This window comes from the organism of the source record quoted next, unplaced genomic scaffold (assembly GCF_019419815.1).
Source record: "Pyrus x bretschneideri cultivar Hongxiangsu unplaced genomic scaffold, Pyrus_bretschneideri_v1 Contig10, whole genome shotgun sequence".
Taxonomy (NCBI): domain Eukaryota; kingdom Viridiplantae; phylum Streptophyta; class Magnoliopsida; order Rosales; family Rosaceae; genus Pyrus; species Pyrus x bretschneideri.
In genome coordinates, this window is record NW_025999391.1 from 7,250,445 (window position 1) to 7,266,397 (window position 15,953).

General features: G+C 36.2%; 1 protein-coding gene across 2 annotated transcripts; it reads left to right on the plus strand.

The window, feature by feature from the left end:
* Positions 1–8,360: 8,360 nt before the first annotated feature.
* LOC125467859 (CDPK-related kinase 5-like) lies at positions 8,361–15,740 on the plus strand. Of its 2 annotated transcripts, none has more exons than XM_048568259.1 (11): positions 8,361–9,276; positions 11,068–11,198; positions 11,443–11,484; positions 11,573–11,681; positions 12,805–12,883; positions 12,978–13,274; positions 13,366–13,478; positions 13,942–14,053; positions 14,175–14,233; positions 14,326–14,493; positions 15,225–15,740. In XM_048568259.1, the coding sequence occupies exons 1-11, from the start codon at positions 8,728–8,730 to the stop codon at positions 15,360–15,362; spliced, it is 1,797 nt and encodes a 598-aa protein (XP_048424216.1). In that variant the 5' UTR covers positions 8,361–8,727; the 3' UTR covers positions 15,363–15,740. The 2 variants fall into 2 exon arrangements, with proteins under 2 accessions (XP_048424216.1, XP_048424214.1); XM_048568257.1 differs by having other exon boundaries at positions 13,942–14,049; positions 14,171–14,233.
* The last annotated feature ends 213 nt before the right edge of the window (positions 15,741–15,953 follow it).

A 15,953-nucleotide genomic window follows, 5' to 3' on the forward strand; every position in this document is an offset into this window, starting at 1 on the left:
GCAACAGTCCCTGAATTTTAACTTAATTGTTGAGCTTTGGTCCCTTACTCCATATTTTTATCAGTGGCTTAATTACTCTGTTGCATCCTAAAAGTGTTCGCAAGTCCCACGTTGCCCCCTAAGGGTGCGTTTGTTGTACCGGATTGTCTCGGACTGGACTAGCTTTAGGAACTAAGCTGGACTGGCTTAGACTAGACTAAGCTGGACTAGTCTAGTGAAGCGTTTGGTGCAGTATCGGACTAAGAAGCAGGATAATTAACAAAACTCAAAAATTATATTATTTTAAAGCATATATAGAATATTTATATTAATTCGTCCTCTTCTTTTCTTCTAGAAATCCTTTTTTTTAGAATTCTCTATCTTCTCTACCTCACCACTTCCCTTTTTTTTTTCCATCCGTCTCAATCCTCTTTGTCTCTTGATTGTTTCCTTTAGCAAGCTTGGCCTGAACATCTGTTGCTTTCATGGAATCCCGTTTGCAAAAAATAAACCAACGAAACACCTTTCAAAATCCCATTTCCTTTCATGCAATTCCCCAGTTCTCACTAATTGCCATTCCATTTTCTTTTGTTTTCTCTTTCAATTTTCTCACCAACCAAACACCTTTCAAAATCCCCAATTCCAAATAATTACTCACCTTGTCTGGCGTACCAGATTCATTGAAAACGAGAGTCGACAATTGAATTCTCGCAAAGGAACGTGATTGGTGGGGGAAGAATCAGCGGAAGCGGGGTGGTTGGTAAGTGAAAATTAAGGGCGTTTCTGAGAGAGAGCGATGTATGTATGTGTGCGATCTAAGATACCAAAAGACCTAGACGGTGGAAGACCCCAAATCGCCGAACCCATATCAAAAAAATCCTTATTTTCAAGGATTGAGATCTTGTAAGTTGGAACAAGGCATAAGGTTTGGACGAGTCATACGAAGCAGCGCGAGGGTCTTAGCAGTCCTGGGATATTTGGGAGATTTGGCTAAGAACTTTTAGTGAGGGAGTCAATCGGAGCGAGTCCGACTTAATCCCATTAAACCTAATCCTTCAGCCTAACAAACATTGGACTACAATAATAGCTAGTCCAGTCCAATCCAAGGAGGGTGAGCCCAAACAAGCACACCCTAAGCGTTACATTGACCTAAAATACCCCTAAATCATGTTTTCGTGTCCCACTTTACCGTAAACTGTTAATTTCATTAAGTATTCCATTCAAATATGTTGACGTGTACAAATAGGTCCCACTTAACAAAATTTCTATTTAATTTTTAGTTTAAGTATATAAAATTATAATTTGAAAGTATTAAGATATAGGATTAAGTACATAAAACCGTCCAACCTTGTAGTGTAATTTTAAATTGGTCTTAACGTTTTTCAACATTCCAAACAAGTATCCAACCTATTGAAAATGTCACATCTGTTAAACCCAATTAGTTTTTTGTTAAATTAAGGGCTTACTCTGTCTTCAACATCAATAGAGAGTCATGAAAGCATGGCCTTCACCAAATAACAACCACTTCCCCCTTCAGATCATCACTTCAAAACAAACTCACAACCACAAACTCCACCCCACAACTCAAGCCACCAACATCAAGAAGAAGGTCTTAGAAGTTGCTGAAATGGTATGAACTGCTATGATGCTGTCACCACTATCTTCACTGCCCACAAAGAAGAACTAGAAGCTTTACTAAACGAAAATCGGCGAATGAGGAAATCATGAGCATAAACAAGCTCCTTGAAATGCTATAAACCTATTCTTTGTCAGGATGTCACATCCCGGCTCGGGGGGGGGGGGGGAGGGGGACCACTTCCCGGGCCCGCTCCACCACTGTAGCACGATATTGTCCACTTTGGGCCTCGACCACGCCCTCACGGTTTTGTTTCTGGGAACTCACACGAGAACTTCCCGATGGGTCAACCATCCTGGGAATGCTCTCGCACGCTACTCACTTAACTTCGGAGTTGCCATGGAACTCGAAGCCAGTGAACTCCCAAAAGGCCTTGTGCTAGGTAAGGATGGGAATATACATATAAGGATCACTTCCCTAGGTGATGTGGGATGTCACAATCCACCCCTCTTAGGGGCCCGATGTCCTCGTCGACACACACACAACCATGGTTAGGCTCTGATACCAAATTGTCACATCCCGGCCCAGGGGGGACCACTTCCCGGGCCCACTCCACCACCGTAGCACGATATTGTCTGCTTTGGGCCCTGACCACGCCCTCAAGGTTTTGTTTCTGGAAACTCACATGAGAACTTCCCGATAGGTGACCAATCCTGGGAATGCTCTCGCACACTACTCGCTTAACTTCGGAGTTCCCATGGAACCCGAAGCCAGTGAGCTCCCAAAAGGCCTAGTGCTAGGTAGGGATGAAAATATACATTTAAGGATCACTCTCCTGGGCGATGTGGGATGTCACATAAGAGATTTTCCGATCTTCATTTTTGTTTTCTATTTTATTCGTGAATTTGTTTATTTATTATTATTTTTCACCTTCAAGTCTTTTTTGAAGTTATTTTTATTATTATTTTAGTGTCCAAGTAAGCAAATAAGGTTGCCACATGTACATATAACGGAAAAATTAATTGGGACTTAACGAATGTGACATATTCAATAAATTGGATACTTATTTGGAATGTTTAAAAATATTGAGACCAATTTAAAATGACACTAAAAGGTTGAGAGTTTAAGATACTTGGGCATAAGATATATGATAGAACTCTCGCTCAATCACTCATCCATAGCCACCTTCATGGCTTCACCACCCTTCCCATTGCAAATGCCAACGTCCCCCACCCTAGCTGCTATACTACACAAGTCATTCGATCGCCTCCAAAACACCGCATTTGCACTTCGAAAATTTCAAATTATCAAGAACCTCGCCGACAAATAACCGGATTCTACTCACCCAGCGGCAAGGAAATTTAACTGTAGAGCTACTGGTTTTTGTTGTTTGAAATTAATGAGGAGGTTTTGACTTCAAAACACTATGTATGTTTATTTACTTTTTAATTTTTACTAATTTCTTTTAATAAGAATATAAATATATAGAATTTGAACAAATGATAAAAAGTTGACCATAAGTGGTGGTTTATGTTGTGTAAAATTATCAAGGAGGTCTTAGGTTTGAAACAGTATGCGTCTTTTTTTTACTTTCCAACTTTTACGAATTTATTTTCATAAGAGTTTAAATTTATAAAATTTGTCTAAATGATCAAGAGGTTTAACCAGAAGCAATATTTTTGTTATTTAAAATTAACAAGAAATCTTGAGTTCGAAATTCTATGTGCATGTTCATTCTTTTCATTTTTACGAATTTTTGTTTGGTTGTTAATTTCTTTTTAATTACTAGCTAGTAGCTATGTGCGTTGCAATGTTTAAACATTCGTTCCAATATAAGTCTAACCTTCACAAAAAGAAATGCGTAGACAAAATTTTTAGACCAAATTTGCAAATCATATGATATGTCACCAATAGGTTACATATCAATTAAAGACTAGAAAACATCATTATTTTTTTAGTCCCATATTGACAAGGTTAATATATAAGAACAAACACATCATGATTTATATGAAAACACTTTAAAAGTTCAAATAGATGGAAAACAAAACTCATCATCTATCTACTTGTAAGACCGGGTTTTTTTGGTTCATTTTCTCGATACAAAATAAACTAGTCTTTCCGTGCGTTCTAAATTATTGAGTTTGAAGTGCTTTTTTAAGTATAATTTTATGAAGTCTTATGTGTAAAACAAAGAATTTTTTTATATGAAGTTAGGGCACATATTTTGGTGTCGCCCCAAGCCTAAAAAATCTCTAGACTGGCCCTGCGCAAGGGTGGGTGCTTGGTGGAACCGTGGAAGAGTTGGGAAAATATTTTGAGAAGAATTAACCTTTAGTTATTTTAATCTCAAAGATGCTATTTTTACTATCTATTTATACTATTATTTGTACCGTCTCTCTAATAGAGATGAGACTTACATGCATTGACAGACTTCTATTAGAGAGATGGTACAAGTGATGGTACAATTAGATGGTAAATGTAGTAGTTTGTTTAAAATGTTTCAAAGACAATATCTTTTGCACATGTGGCACCCGCTTGGCATACGAACAAGCAAATAATGGACCCATTTGTGGTACACCAACATAGAAAACTTAGATGAGGATCCTCTATGGATCTTCACATCTTATTCATTCATCGTGCGACTAATTTTTGTTAGGTACTGTTTATATTTAATTTTAAATAAAAAATTAAAAATGATTTCTAATTGCATGATATAGAATGAATGGATAAGACGTAAAAATCCATAAGATCCTCACAAAGAGGTCTGAACTGGATCCAAATCCAAAAAACTTAACAACAAAACCGCATATGGCAAAGTGGGACACAAAACATGATATAGGAGGTTGGTCAAGATAGAGAAATTAAATTTATAGATAAAATTTTCAAACTATATGATGTGTCATTAATAAGAATGAACACGTTTAATAATCCAATCATCAACTCTTATGTCATTTAGTTTGCAAAATGATACCCACAAACATTTTTAGGGGGCAATAGGGTAATTAAGCCTTTTATAAAATTTGTGTACCTTTAATTCAATTGAGTTTTAACTCAACTGTAGCAATTATCTCTGAACTTTATCTAGCGGAGGTAACATGAAATGACCAATACTCTATATTTTATCAAATTCAAGATCACATCTAATAAAGTTCTAGTTCAAGAATCAAAACTACAATTGAGTTACAATTCAAAAACTATTACTCCAATTTCCTCGTAAAAATAGTAGCTATTCATATGTTAATGTCGAGTAGTTTTTTTTTGATGGATGCCAACGTTGGTCCCCCTGTTTATTAGACAAGTAAATGGACTATCCAAATCATTTCTGGGCAAATGAAATCTAATATGGAAAGTATATTTCAACATCTAAGCAAGGTATAATGGACTCTTATCACTTTTCTTTTTCTTGCTTTTGCCAATGGCAATGGCGATTCCCATTTTTTGCGACCTTCATTGTCCTTGCGTCATGTTTAAGAATGGAAGAAAAATAATGCTACATTTATCATTTATTTGTACTATTATTTGAACTATCTCTCTAATAGAGGTAGGTCGGTCAACACATATAGATCATATCTCTATTAAAGAGATAATACAAATAAGTGATAAAAGTAGAATTTTTAATGGACGAAAGACCGCCCAAAGTGCCAAAATACCCAATCTCAAGTTTCCCCAACCCCCAAATTCTAATTTCGCCGAGAAACGATAAACATATCGTTTTTAACCTCTCAAACATCATTGTTTAATTTTATTTGTTATTTTTGTTTGACGTATTTAATTCGATGGTCGAAATTCCAAATTGTCATGTGCTTGCCACGTGCCCAGTGAGATCACACAAGACTACAATCTACAGCTCACTTCCACACTTTCATCTCCTTCAGTCATCATAGGCCTGGCAAACGGGTCGTGTCTGTCGTGTTCGTGTCGTTTTCGTGTAACACCTGTTATCTTAACGGGTCGTGTCGTGTCACACCCGTTATCTTAACGGGTCCTTAACAGGTCGTGTCACTTTACCCAACGGGTAAAGTGACCCGACCCGTTATGACCCGTTAAGAAAAAAATATTTTTTTTTACAATTTGCACATACCACACATTGCGACATAAATATTACTTGAAAACATTAAAACATTTCTCGTTCAAGTACTATATCTACACTCGAAAATGAAAGCCTAATAAAAAAAATAATACATACACTACTAATCTATTACAAATATTAAATGTGCAAGGATAAAGAGTTTTTGTTTTTAAGATTGTAAGTCTTTCTTAAAAGTTTACACCTCCATTTACAAAATCTTCAATTTACATCGAACATCATGAAATTCCACTAGTGTAAATATTTTAAATTGAAGATCAAATTCATTCTTTGTATTCATATAGGGTCAAGGAGTGTAGCTGTTAAAATTCATCAAAATCGGAGTTAAAATAACCGTTAAATCTTGATTTTTCATTTATAACCGTCGAAAAGCTTTGTCCCGTTACTTGATCTCTGAATGTTTTTTTTTGTGATTTTTTGCTGATGTGATCTCCAAGCATATACAAACAATTTTGACGGTTTGGATCGTTGAAATTAGTTTTGGAGAATTCGTAAAACAATAGATTGACTAACACTTAGAGTTTATTTATACTTTTATTAAGTATAACATAAGATTTTGTGGTATCCACTTGTGTAAATATTTTAAATTGAAGATCGAATTCATTCATTGTATTCATATAGGGTCAAGGAGTGTAGTTATAAAAAATCATCAAAATCGGAGTTAAAATAACCGTTAAATCTTGATTTTTCGTTTATAACCGTCGAAAAGCTTTGTCCCGTTACTTGATCTCTGAATGTTTTTTTTTTTTGTAATTTTTTGCTGATGTGATCTCCAAGCATATACAAACAATTTTGACGGTTTGGATCGTTGAAATTAGTTTTGGAGAATTCGTAAAACGATAGATTGACTAACACTTAGAGTTTATTTATACTTTTATTAAGTATAACATAAGATTTTGTAGTATCCACTTGTGTAAATATTTTAAATTGAAGATCGAATTCATTCATTGTATTCATATAGGATCAAGGAGTGTAGTTATAAAAAATCATCAAAATCGGAGTTAAAATAACCGTTAAATCGTGATTTTTCGTTTATAACCGTTAAAAAGCTTTGTCCCGTTACTTGATCTTTGAATGTTTTTTTTTTTGTGATTTTTTGCTGATGTGATCTCCAAGCATATACAAACAATTTTGACGGTTTGGATCGTTGAAATTAGTTTTGGAGAATTCGTAAAACTATAGATTGACTAACACTTAGAGTTTATTTATACTTTTATTAAGTATAACATAAGATTTTGTGGTATCCACTTGTGTAAATATTTTAAATTGAAGATCGAATTCATTCATTGTATTCATATAGGGTCAAGGAGTGTAGTTATAAAAAATCATCAAAATTGGAGTTAAAATAACCGTTAAATCGTGATTTTTCGTTTATAACCGTTGAAAAGCTTTGTCCCGTTACTTGATCTTTGAATGTTTTTTTTTTGTGATTTTTTGCTGATGTGATCTCCAAGCATATACAAACAATTTTGACGGTTTGGATCGTTGAAATTAGTTTTGGAGAATTCATAAAACGATAGATTGACTAACACTTAGAGTTTATTTATACTTTTATTAAGTATAATATAAGATTTTGTGGTATCCACTTGTGTAAATATTTTAAATTGAAGATCGAATTCATTCATTGTATTCATATAGGGTCAAGGAGTGTAGTTATAAAAAATCATCAAAATCGGAGTTAAAATAACCGTTAAATCGTGATTTTTCGTTTATAACCGTTGAAAAACTTTGTCCCGTTACTTAACCTCTGAATGTTTTTTTTTTGTGATTTTTTGCTGATGTGATCTCCAAGCATATACAAACAATTTTGATGGTTTGGATCGTTGAAATTAGTTTTGGAGAATTCGTATGCCATCAATCAAGTTCCGTGTGTGTGTGTGTGTATATATATATTTATTAAGTAGATTTAAATCTATTTATTTTGTACGTATAAATTATAATTGACTGGTACATGGAATAGTACATACATCACGTGTCACGTGTTCATTATAAAAATAGTGAGATATAATGACAGTCATGTGTGTGATAAAAAGTTAATAACTTAAAAAAATAAAAAAAAAATTTCTCACCACTTCTATTAATTTTCATTTTTCCCTCTCTTTTTTGTTTCCTTTTCAACTTTTTCTTATCATTTTCACTTTTCCCTCCAACATCTTTCCCTAATTCCCTCACTTTTTTGTTTTATTTTCAACTTTTCTTAACATTTTCATTTTCCCTCCATTTTTTTTTTCAAAAAGGGCGGCAAGTTGGCAAATGCATGATCATGCATATTAAATTATTAATTAATATGCATTATAGTTTTTATAAAATTTAATATATATATATATATATATATAAAATTAGTATAGATAGACTTAATATTTTGGGGGTATAATTATTATAGTATATATAATTATTATAATTATTATAAATTTTATAGTTAATTTAATATATATATATATTTATTATAATTTTTAGGGGTATAAAATTGTAAAATTAATGTATATAATTATTACAGTATTTTTTTAGGATTATAAAATTATAAAAATAATATTCTGCTTATCGTGTATCGTGTTTACCCACGTGTATACCCGACCCAACCCGTTATCTTAACAGGTGCTTATCGGGTTACCCGATAAGACCCGATTCGTTATCGTGTCGACCCAAACATCTGTTAATTTCGTGTCGTGTCGTGTCGGGTTATCGGGTCGTGTCAGAAATTGCCAGGTCTAAGTCATCATCTCCTGGTCCTCGTCCCCAACAAATACCCATTCTCTCTCCCCCTCTCTCTACACATTTACACCTTTTCCTGCGTTTTATTATTAACTCCAACAGCTCCACCATCCCCTGCTCTCTCTCTCTCTCTCTCTCTCTCTCTCTCGACAACACAAGAAAAGTGGAGCAACAGCAGCACCTACAAGCATTCACAAACAAAAATCCTATTGCTAGAGCTAGAGCTAGAACTACACTCCCACACAGTTCACAATGCCACAACTATAACCATTGAATTAAGCAGCTTTTCTGCTTTTGCTGCCCAATTAAGCCTTAAATCTTCAATCTTTCACCCATTTTCTCTCACTCCTCTTCTCAAACCACAGAAACCGCCATGGGAGTCTGCACTTCGAAACCTCCAAAGCAGAACCCATATTCCCCAAGGGACGTAAATGACCCAAACCACCCTTCCCAAACCCCCAAATCCCTCCCATCCCACACCCCTCACCACCGGAGAGACGACGTCGCTTCACGCCAGTCCCAGTCCCAGTCCCAGACCCCCTTCTACTCCTTCTACAGTCCCAGCCCTGCCCATTACCTCAAGAAGTCGTCACCGTCGCGGAGCAAGAGCGCCACTTCCACCCCCAGCCGGTTTTTCCGCCGACCCTTTCCGCCTCCGTCGCCGGCGAAGCACATCAAGGCCGTGCTCGCCCGGCGGCTGGGCAAAAAGGCATCGGCTTCAGTGGCGATACCGGAGGACGGAGAGGAGGAGGATGGGGTTGAGCTGGACAAGAGGTTTGGGTTCTCCAAGGAGGTAACGAGTCGATTGGAGGTTGGGGACGAACTGGGTCGAGGGCATTTTGGATATACTTGCTCTGCTAGGTACAAAAAGGGGGAGTTTAAGGGTCAGCAGGTCGCTGTGAAGGTCATCCCTAAAACAAAGGTTTGGCCTAATGCTCTTATTTGCATGTATGATTTTTAGTTAATCTATAATTTGTTTGTAAAGATTGGATTTTCTTGCTCTCATTTGCTTAATCTTGGTTGATAAAATCTGGGGTTTTTTTTTTATGTTTTGGTCATTCTTCAAGGTAAAACCTGAGATTTTAGGGCAATGTTGAATCGTTGTTATTGTTAATGTTGTTTTTGGTGTTGTGGGCTTCGGTCTACTCCTCGAGCTGATCGACGGACCGGCTTGTGATCCTTTTCCCTCCCAACAATTTCGAGCACTCTCTGACTCTCTTTTCAAAGTCCTTTTCATCTTTACTTCGGGATCAGGGAGTGGTGGTTTACAGTGTGATTGTGTTCTTTCGTAGCTAAGTAAGGTCGAAGATCCTTCGAGGTTGCATGTGGCACAGGGAAGATCTTGCAAGATCTCGTCATGTGTTCATATTGACTGTTGTTTAGTTCTTCTAGATAGGGAATATTAGGCATTTAACCAAAAAAAAAAAAAAAAGGATTAATAAAAATACAACTCTACATCTTGGAACTTTGAGTGAAAGGGGTGTAAAGTGACCAAGTTGTTTGTTTATTGCTTTTCTTTGGTCAATAATAGGTATTGATCTCTTGGCTTACTTGATCCACCTCAATGAAAGTACATTGTTTTCTTTAAAAAAATGTGTATCTTTGGTAACTGATTGAATTCCATGTAGTGGGTATAGGAATAAATTACAACTTTTTTTTTTTTTTTTTTTTTTTTTTTTTTTAATGGCTTCTCAGCCATATAACACTTCGTCGGTTCCTAAGATGTGACAGTTCATTCTACATGATGAACAAAGAATACAGTCCATTGTTTGTGAGTGGATTGTGGACCTACTCATTAACGAAAGTCATGGTCCAAATTGTGGTCTTGACCTTCCCACAGATGTATAATTGAACTAAATCATATAGCACCGTTCGGATATGGCCAGTAACAACCCAATGCTTACAGCCATCCGGAACTGCCGAAAACTTTTGGTGGGTCACATTTCACAATCTTGGCCCGGTACATGGTTAACGATCAGAAGTCTCAATAGATTGTATGACGCTTATTGCGAGAGGGAAGGAACATTGTACTTAATCTTGTATTGTTTTGTTTTTGATGATCATGTAGCATGAGGTGGTTCACCAGTAATTGGAGGTATATGATTGACAATATATTCTTTTGGACAAAGCTACAAAGATGTATGTCCAACCAATACTAAAGGTTTAAGGGACTCAACCAATATCCATGGAGGTTGACTCAATCTATCCACTCCCTCATCAAAGAATAAAAAGATGATGACTTCTAGCCCTGGACTTTGCTTTCCTTCCCTAGAAGTCCCCTGTAAAAGAAAGAGGGGTAAAAAGTGAAAAAAAAAAAAAAAAATTAGGGATAGGGGTTGACAACTTTGTGGTTTTTAATAAACTGCAAGTATGACTCATATGCTGGGAATTATCTTTGTAAAGAATAGTGTGAATTTATTCATGTAAAGTAGATTGGGTATTATGAGCATTGAACAATGTAAATTGGATGAGGTAAATATTCCAGTTGCCTTGAAAAATAAGTCCAAGATCATGAGTAGTGATGGAATACTGGTATACAATTGACTTTCCTGTTTCCCGAGTAAATTTGGAGGGGAAACATAAGAAATGATTGCTGTGAGATGTTGTTTTACGTGAGGTGGCTTTGGTAGTTGATTTTACTTTTAATACATGCATTTTCTGTATTTTATTTTGTTATGGTTTCTTCTAATGACAATGTATTGTTTGTTGTTAGATGACAACTGCTATTGCAATCGAGGATGTGAGAAGGGAGGTCAAGATATTGCGAGCCTTGACTGGACATAGCAATCTAGTTAAGTTCTATGATGCATTTGAAGACAGTGATAATGTCTACATAGTAATGGAGTAAGTTAAAAGTTTGAATTCCTGTTTAAGACTACATCTGGTTAGGTTTCTTTCACAAGTAATAGTGATTGACTGGGTAAAAATTTATAACGCTAAGCTTGTGCCTCTTTCGAGCACAAGCTTAGCGTTATAAATTAAACATCTTCAGTTGTTTTTTCTCTTATGTAATTTACAGGAAGATTGTTTACTTCCCTCTTAAAGATGTGTCTCTATGGCATTCATTTTTTTTTTCCTGACATTTCAGGTTGTGTGAAGGTGGAGAGCTTTTAGATAGAATACTTTCAAGGTATATAAATTAAACATCTTCCATAGGGACTTTCAGATGATGATATTTTTTTCTTTTCTACTAACTTGATATTCTGTTTCTTCTGAAGGGGCGGGAAATACTCGGAAGATGATGCGAAGACTGTCATGGTGCAAATACTGAATGTTGTCGCGTTTTGTCATCTCCAGGGTGTGGTACACAGGGATCTTAAGCCAGAGGTGGAATAAATCTCTCTAATTTTCTTTTTATCTAATTAGCAGATGAGATGCGTGTTTATAATGAAGATCCAGGTGTAGGCAATGTGGACAAAGGTACCCTTATCAGAGATAGTTGAAGTGACTAAATGAAGGGGTTGTTCAGAATTTCTAGCAGTGAATGAGGCTGGTTAAACTTCCCTGCAGCATCCCCTTTTTTTTTTTTTTGTTGGGGGGTGGGGGGGGGGGGGGGGGGGGGTGTTGGGTGAATTCTCGGAACAAACTTGATTGAGATTTAAGTGTCCCTCCACCTCGCCAACCCCCAAGACTGTATACAAGGAATTGAACAACACGACAAATGGTTACTTTTATACAACTGAGAGATTGCAATAGAAACCCCTTCTGTTTCAATTGACTGTATCTGTAGTTTCCCAATCTGGCCCTGAATTATCCAACTGTTTAAAATGATTGGTACTTATACATGGTTGATGTCTTCTGGACTAAGATTAAACATCGTCCTGTAGCAGGACAAAAACCCATTTGTCTTCTGGAAAAAATCTTTTTACTTTAGTAGTTAGTACTATTAGGCGCCTCCAGTCTCATACAATCTGTCAATAGATTGTTGCGGGGTGTCATAATTACTCAGTTCACACCTTAGGTTCCCAGATTCCCAGATTTTGTGGTTTTTTTTGACAGGGGAAAGAAAGCTTGACACAAATAATGGTTACATAAATCTGATAAATTTTAGTTTAATCATATAGCTGGCATTATGTTCTGTCTGGCTTGGAGGGGAAATATTTCAGTGACAGTTGAAATAGTAAATCCACAGCGGCTGTTCCTACAGCATCTGGTTTTGAACGATTGGAGCTGAGACCTGACCTACATTTTCTTGTTCAATATTTTAACTTATGTGCTTGTTGAAAAGACATTTATGTGGGAAGTGTAGGGTTTCCAAAAATTCAAACTAGTTAATCGGCTTATATTCCACTCATATACTCAGATACCTTGATATATGCATCATCATGAAAGCTAGAAGTTCTTGGCAGTTTTTTATTATCTTATACTTGATATATTTGTTATTGTCGGTTGTAATCTAATTCTCTTTATGTTAACCTAATGCTATTTTTTTTTTCATTTTTGTTATCAGAACTTTTTGTATACCGCCAAAGATGAGAATTCCCAGTTGAAAGCCATTGACTTTGGCTTGTCTGATTTTGCCAGACCAGGTTTGCCCTTTCTTCAATATTTTAGCTTGTTTTGTTATCGATCTCTCAGTCTTTTGATTTTGGATAGGGTTTTCATATCATTTCTGTCTTACAGACGAGAGGCTTAATGATATTGTTGGAAGTGCATACTATGTCGCACCCGAAGTTCTACATAGATCTTATAGTACAGAGGCCGATGTATGGAGTATTGGTGTAATAGCATATATTCTCTTATGTGGTAGCCGTCCATTTTGGTCCCGGACTGAGTCTGGAATTTTTCGGGCGGTCTTGAAAGCTGATCCAAGTTTTGATGAAGCACCTTGGCCCACTTTATCTCTTGAAGCGAAGGACTTTGTCAAACGCTTATTGAACAAGGACCCTCGGAAACGAATGACAGCAGCTCAGGCTCTAAGTGAGTTTTCCATGTCTGTATGATTGGATAAGTTTCTGCTACCATTTTCCTGAGTCACTGGCTATAACTTTCTTTTTTTTTTTTTTGGCAGGTCATCCTTGGATCCGGAATTATAGTGACATAAAAGTGCCACTTGATATTTTAGTATTTAGACTCATGAAGGCTTATCTGCGATCATCATCCCTTCGGAAGGCTGCTTTAAGGGTGTGTATATGTTTTCACTGACGAAAAGTGAGAACTTTTTCTCGAATTTTGCATGCTGAATCAGATTCTTGGTCTTAAGAACTTTGTATATCAAGTCAAATGATTGGGTTAGTTTTCTTGATGAATGGGATTTTTGTTTGTGCCTCTTAAAAAATATAGAATTGGAAAGTAATTATTAGTATTCCATTAACTAATAATGACGACTCGGTAAAACCAATAATTATCTGTTCTCATTTTTTGTCTATAAGGTCATGTGTATAATTACTGGAAATAAGAGAGGTTTCTGAGACGTTATCGGTTAATGCTTGATGATTGCTTCATCCAAATTACTCTTCTATGTGTTTGTGTAGTTGTGTTTTTAATTATTTATTTTTGTTTATTTAGTGTATCTTTTTATACTTTATATATTGAGACGTATTTAATCACTCTCTTAACGTTTCATTTCTGTAAATTGACGTGACAGGCCTTGTCTAAGACATTGACTGTGGATGAACTATTTTATCTGAAGGAGCAGTTTGCTCTATTGGAGCCAAACAAAAATGGCACTATAACTCTTGAAAATATTAGAATGGTTGGTATCTCTCTCTCTCTCTCTCTCTCTCTCTCTCTCTCTCTCTCTCTCTCTCTCTAAAACACACACACAGAGAGATAAGTTGATAATTAAAGTATTCTTTTTTATTTTTCCTGGATAGGTCCTCACAAAAAATGCTACAGACGCAATGAAGGAGTCCCGCATTCCTGATCTCATTTCATCGGTAATAACTTGGTTGCTTCTGTGAATATTTCTATGGTATTAGGCTCAATAGGTTATAAAAGTACTGACTGGTTAGTACTTCTCCCATGACAGCTAAATGCACTTCAATACAGAAGAATGGATTTTGATGAGTTCTGTGCAGCTGCATTAAGTGTTCATCAGCTCGAGGCACTTGATCGCTGGGAACAACATGCTCGATGTGCATATGAACTTTTCGAGAAGGATGGAAACAGGGCAATTGTCATTGAAGAACTTGCTTCGGTAAGTAGAAATTTTAATGTCACATTTGCAGTCTGCTATGTGTTAGTTGAAAGCTTAGTAATCATAAGGTCGATTTCTGAGTATAATATAGTATGTTACTTATGAATTGGACTTGCTGACATATCTAGAAGTGTCTGTTTTACTCGTTACATTTCTTAAGTAACATACTTTTGGTTAAAAGAACGGTGTAGGGAGGGAGAAGTAGAGTTCTGGATAAACTATACTTTTGGTGCTTAGATTTTGATTAAAATTTCAGTTTGGTCTTTTTATTATTTCGAATTTAAGCAATCTGGTCAGCTCAGTTGCATATGTTCTATGACCGACTTTTGTCATCAATGCAGCAGTTAGTGCATTATGTCAGTAAACCATGGACCACAATAACTAGTGAAAACAAAAGCATGATTTTGGTGCACAAAAGACTGCATTGCTTCACTTAAAAATTTGAAAGATCGAACTGAAACAAGAGAAAAAGGACCAAACTGAAAATGAGCTGAAATTGAATGCTCATGCTCCCATAGCATATTTTCGCCTAGAGTTTTCAATTTCTAAGATATGAGCACATCCCATGCATCTGCATTCTGGTGGCATCTGCCCTTCGTGTCAAGAATTTGATGTTGATTTGGTTTTTAATTTGGGCCCTCTGGAACGAAAGATTTATAAGGCTCTGTTCAATCTGTAATGTACTGGACTGAGACTACTGTTATTCATACTCTCTCCAAATTGTGATTCAGGAACTTGGGCTTGGTCCTTCCATCCCACTTCATGTGGTTCTCCATGACTGGATTAGGCACACTGATGGGAAGCTAAGCTTCCTTGGGTTTGTGAAATTGTTGCATGGTGTGTCCAGCCGGGCGTTTGTAAAAGCATAGTGAAGATACGAAGCATTATTTATGTACGGTTTTTATCCAGATGAGATTTGGATGTTCAAAAAAGGGCGTTTTACAATCCGCTTTGGCATACATGTTAAATGACCCTTCTGGCCAATTCGTGAAGACGGGTTCAAACTTGCCGGACACTGCAGGTGCAAAAGCTTGGTTACCAGTTCGAATGCTGTGTTGATATTCGAGTGTAAAGCTGTAGTTAGTTTGCCGAAATGGGCGATTACAATATTCTTCAACTCCTTGGATGCATTGTACACACTAAATTATCTTGTTGCCAACATCTGTTTAGTTGCCTTGAAACATGCTTGATTTGCCTCAGTGTTGTAAAACTTCTCCATGGCTTCAATTGAAAACCAAGCTTTACCATTTGGCGTATTGCGATTTCTCACGATACGTGCACTCGTAAGTTTTTATTTAAACAGAGTGCACAGAAGGAGGAGATTGCGGAAATCATTTCCCAATTTTTATTTAAAGAGTTCAGTATGACCCATCAAAAACTGAAATGACAGGAAAAGAACCATGCAATAGCATAAAGAACCGATTGTCAATTGATTTTATATTTTTTGTTTCTTGTCCTCT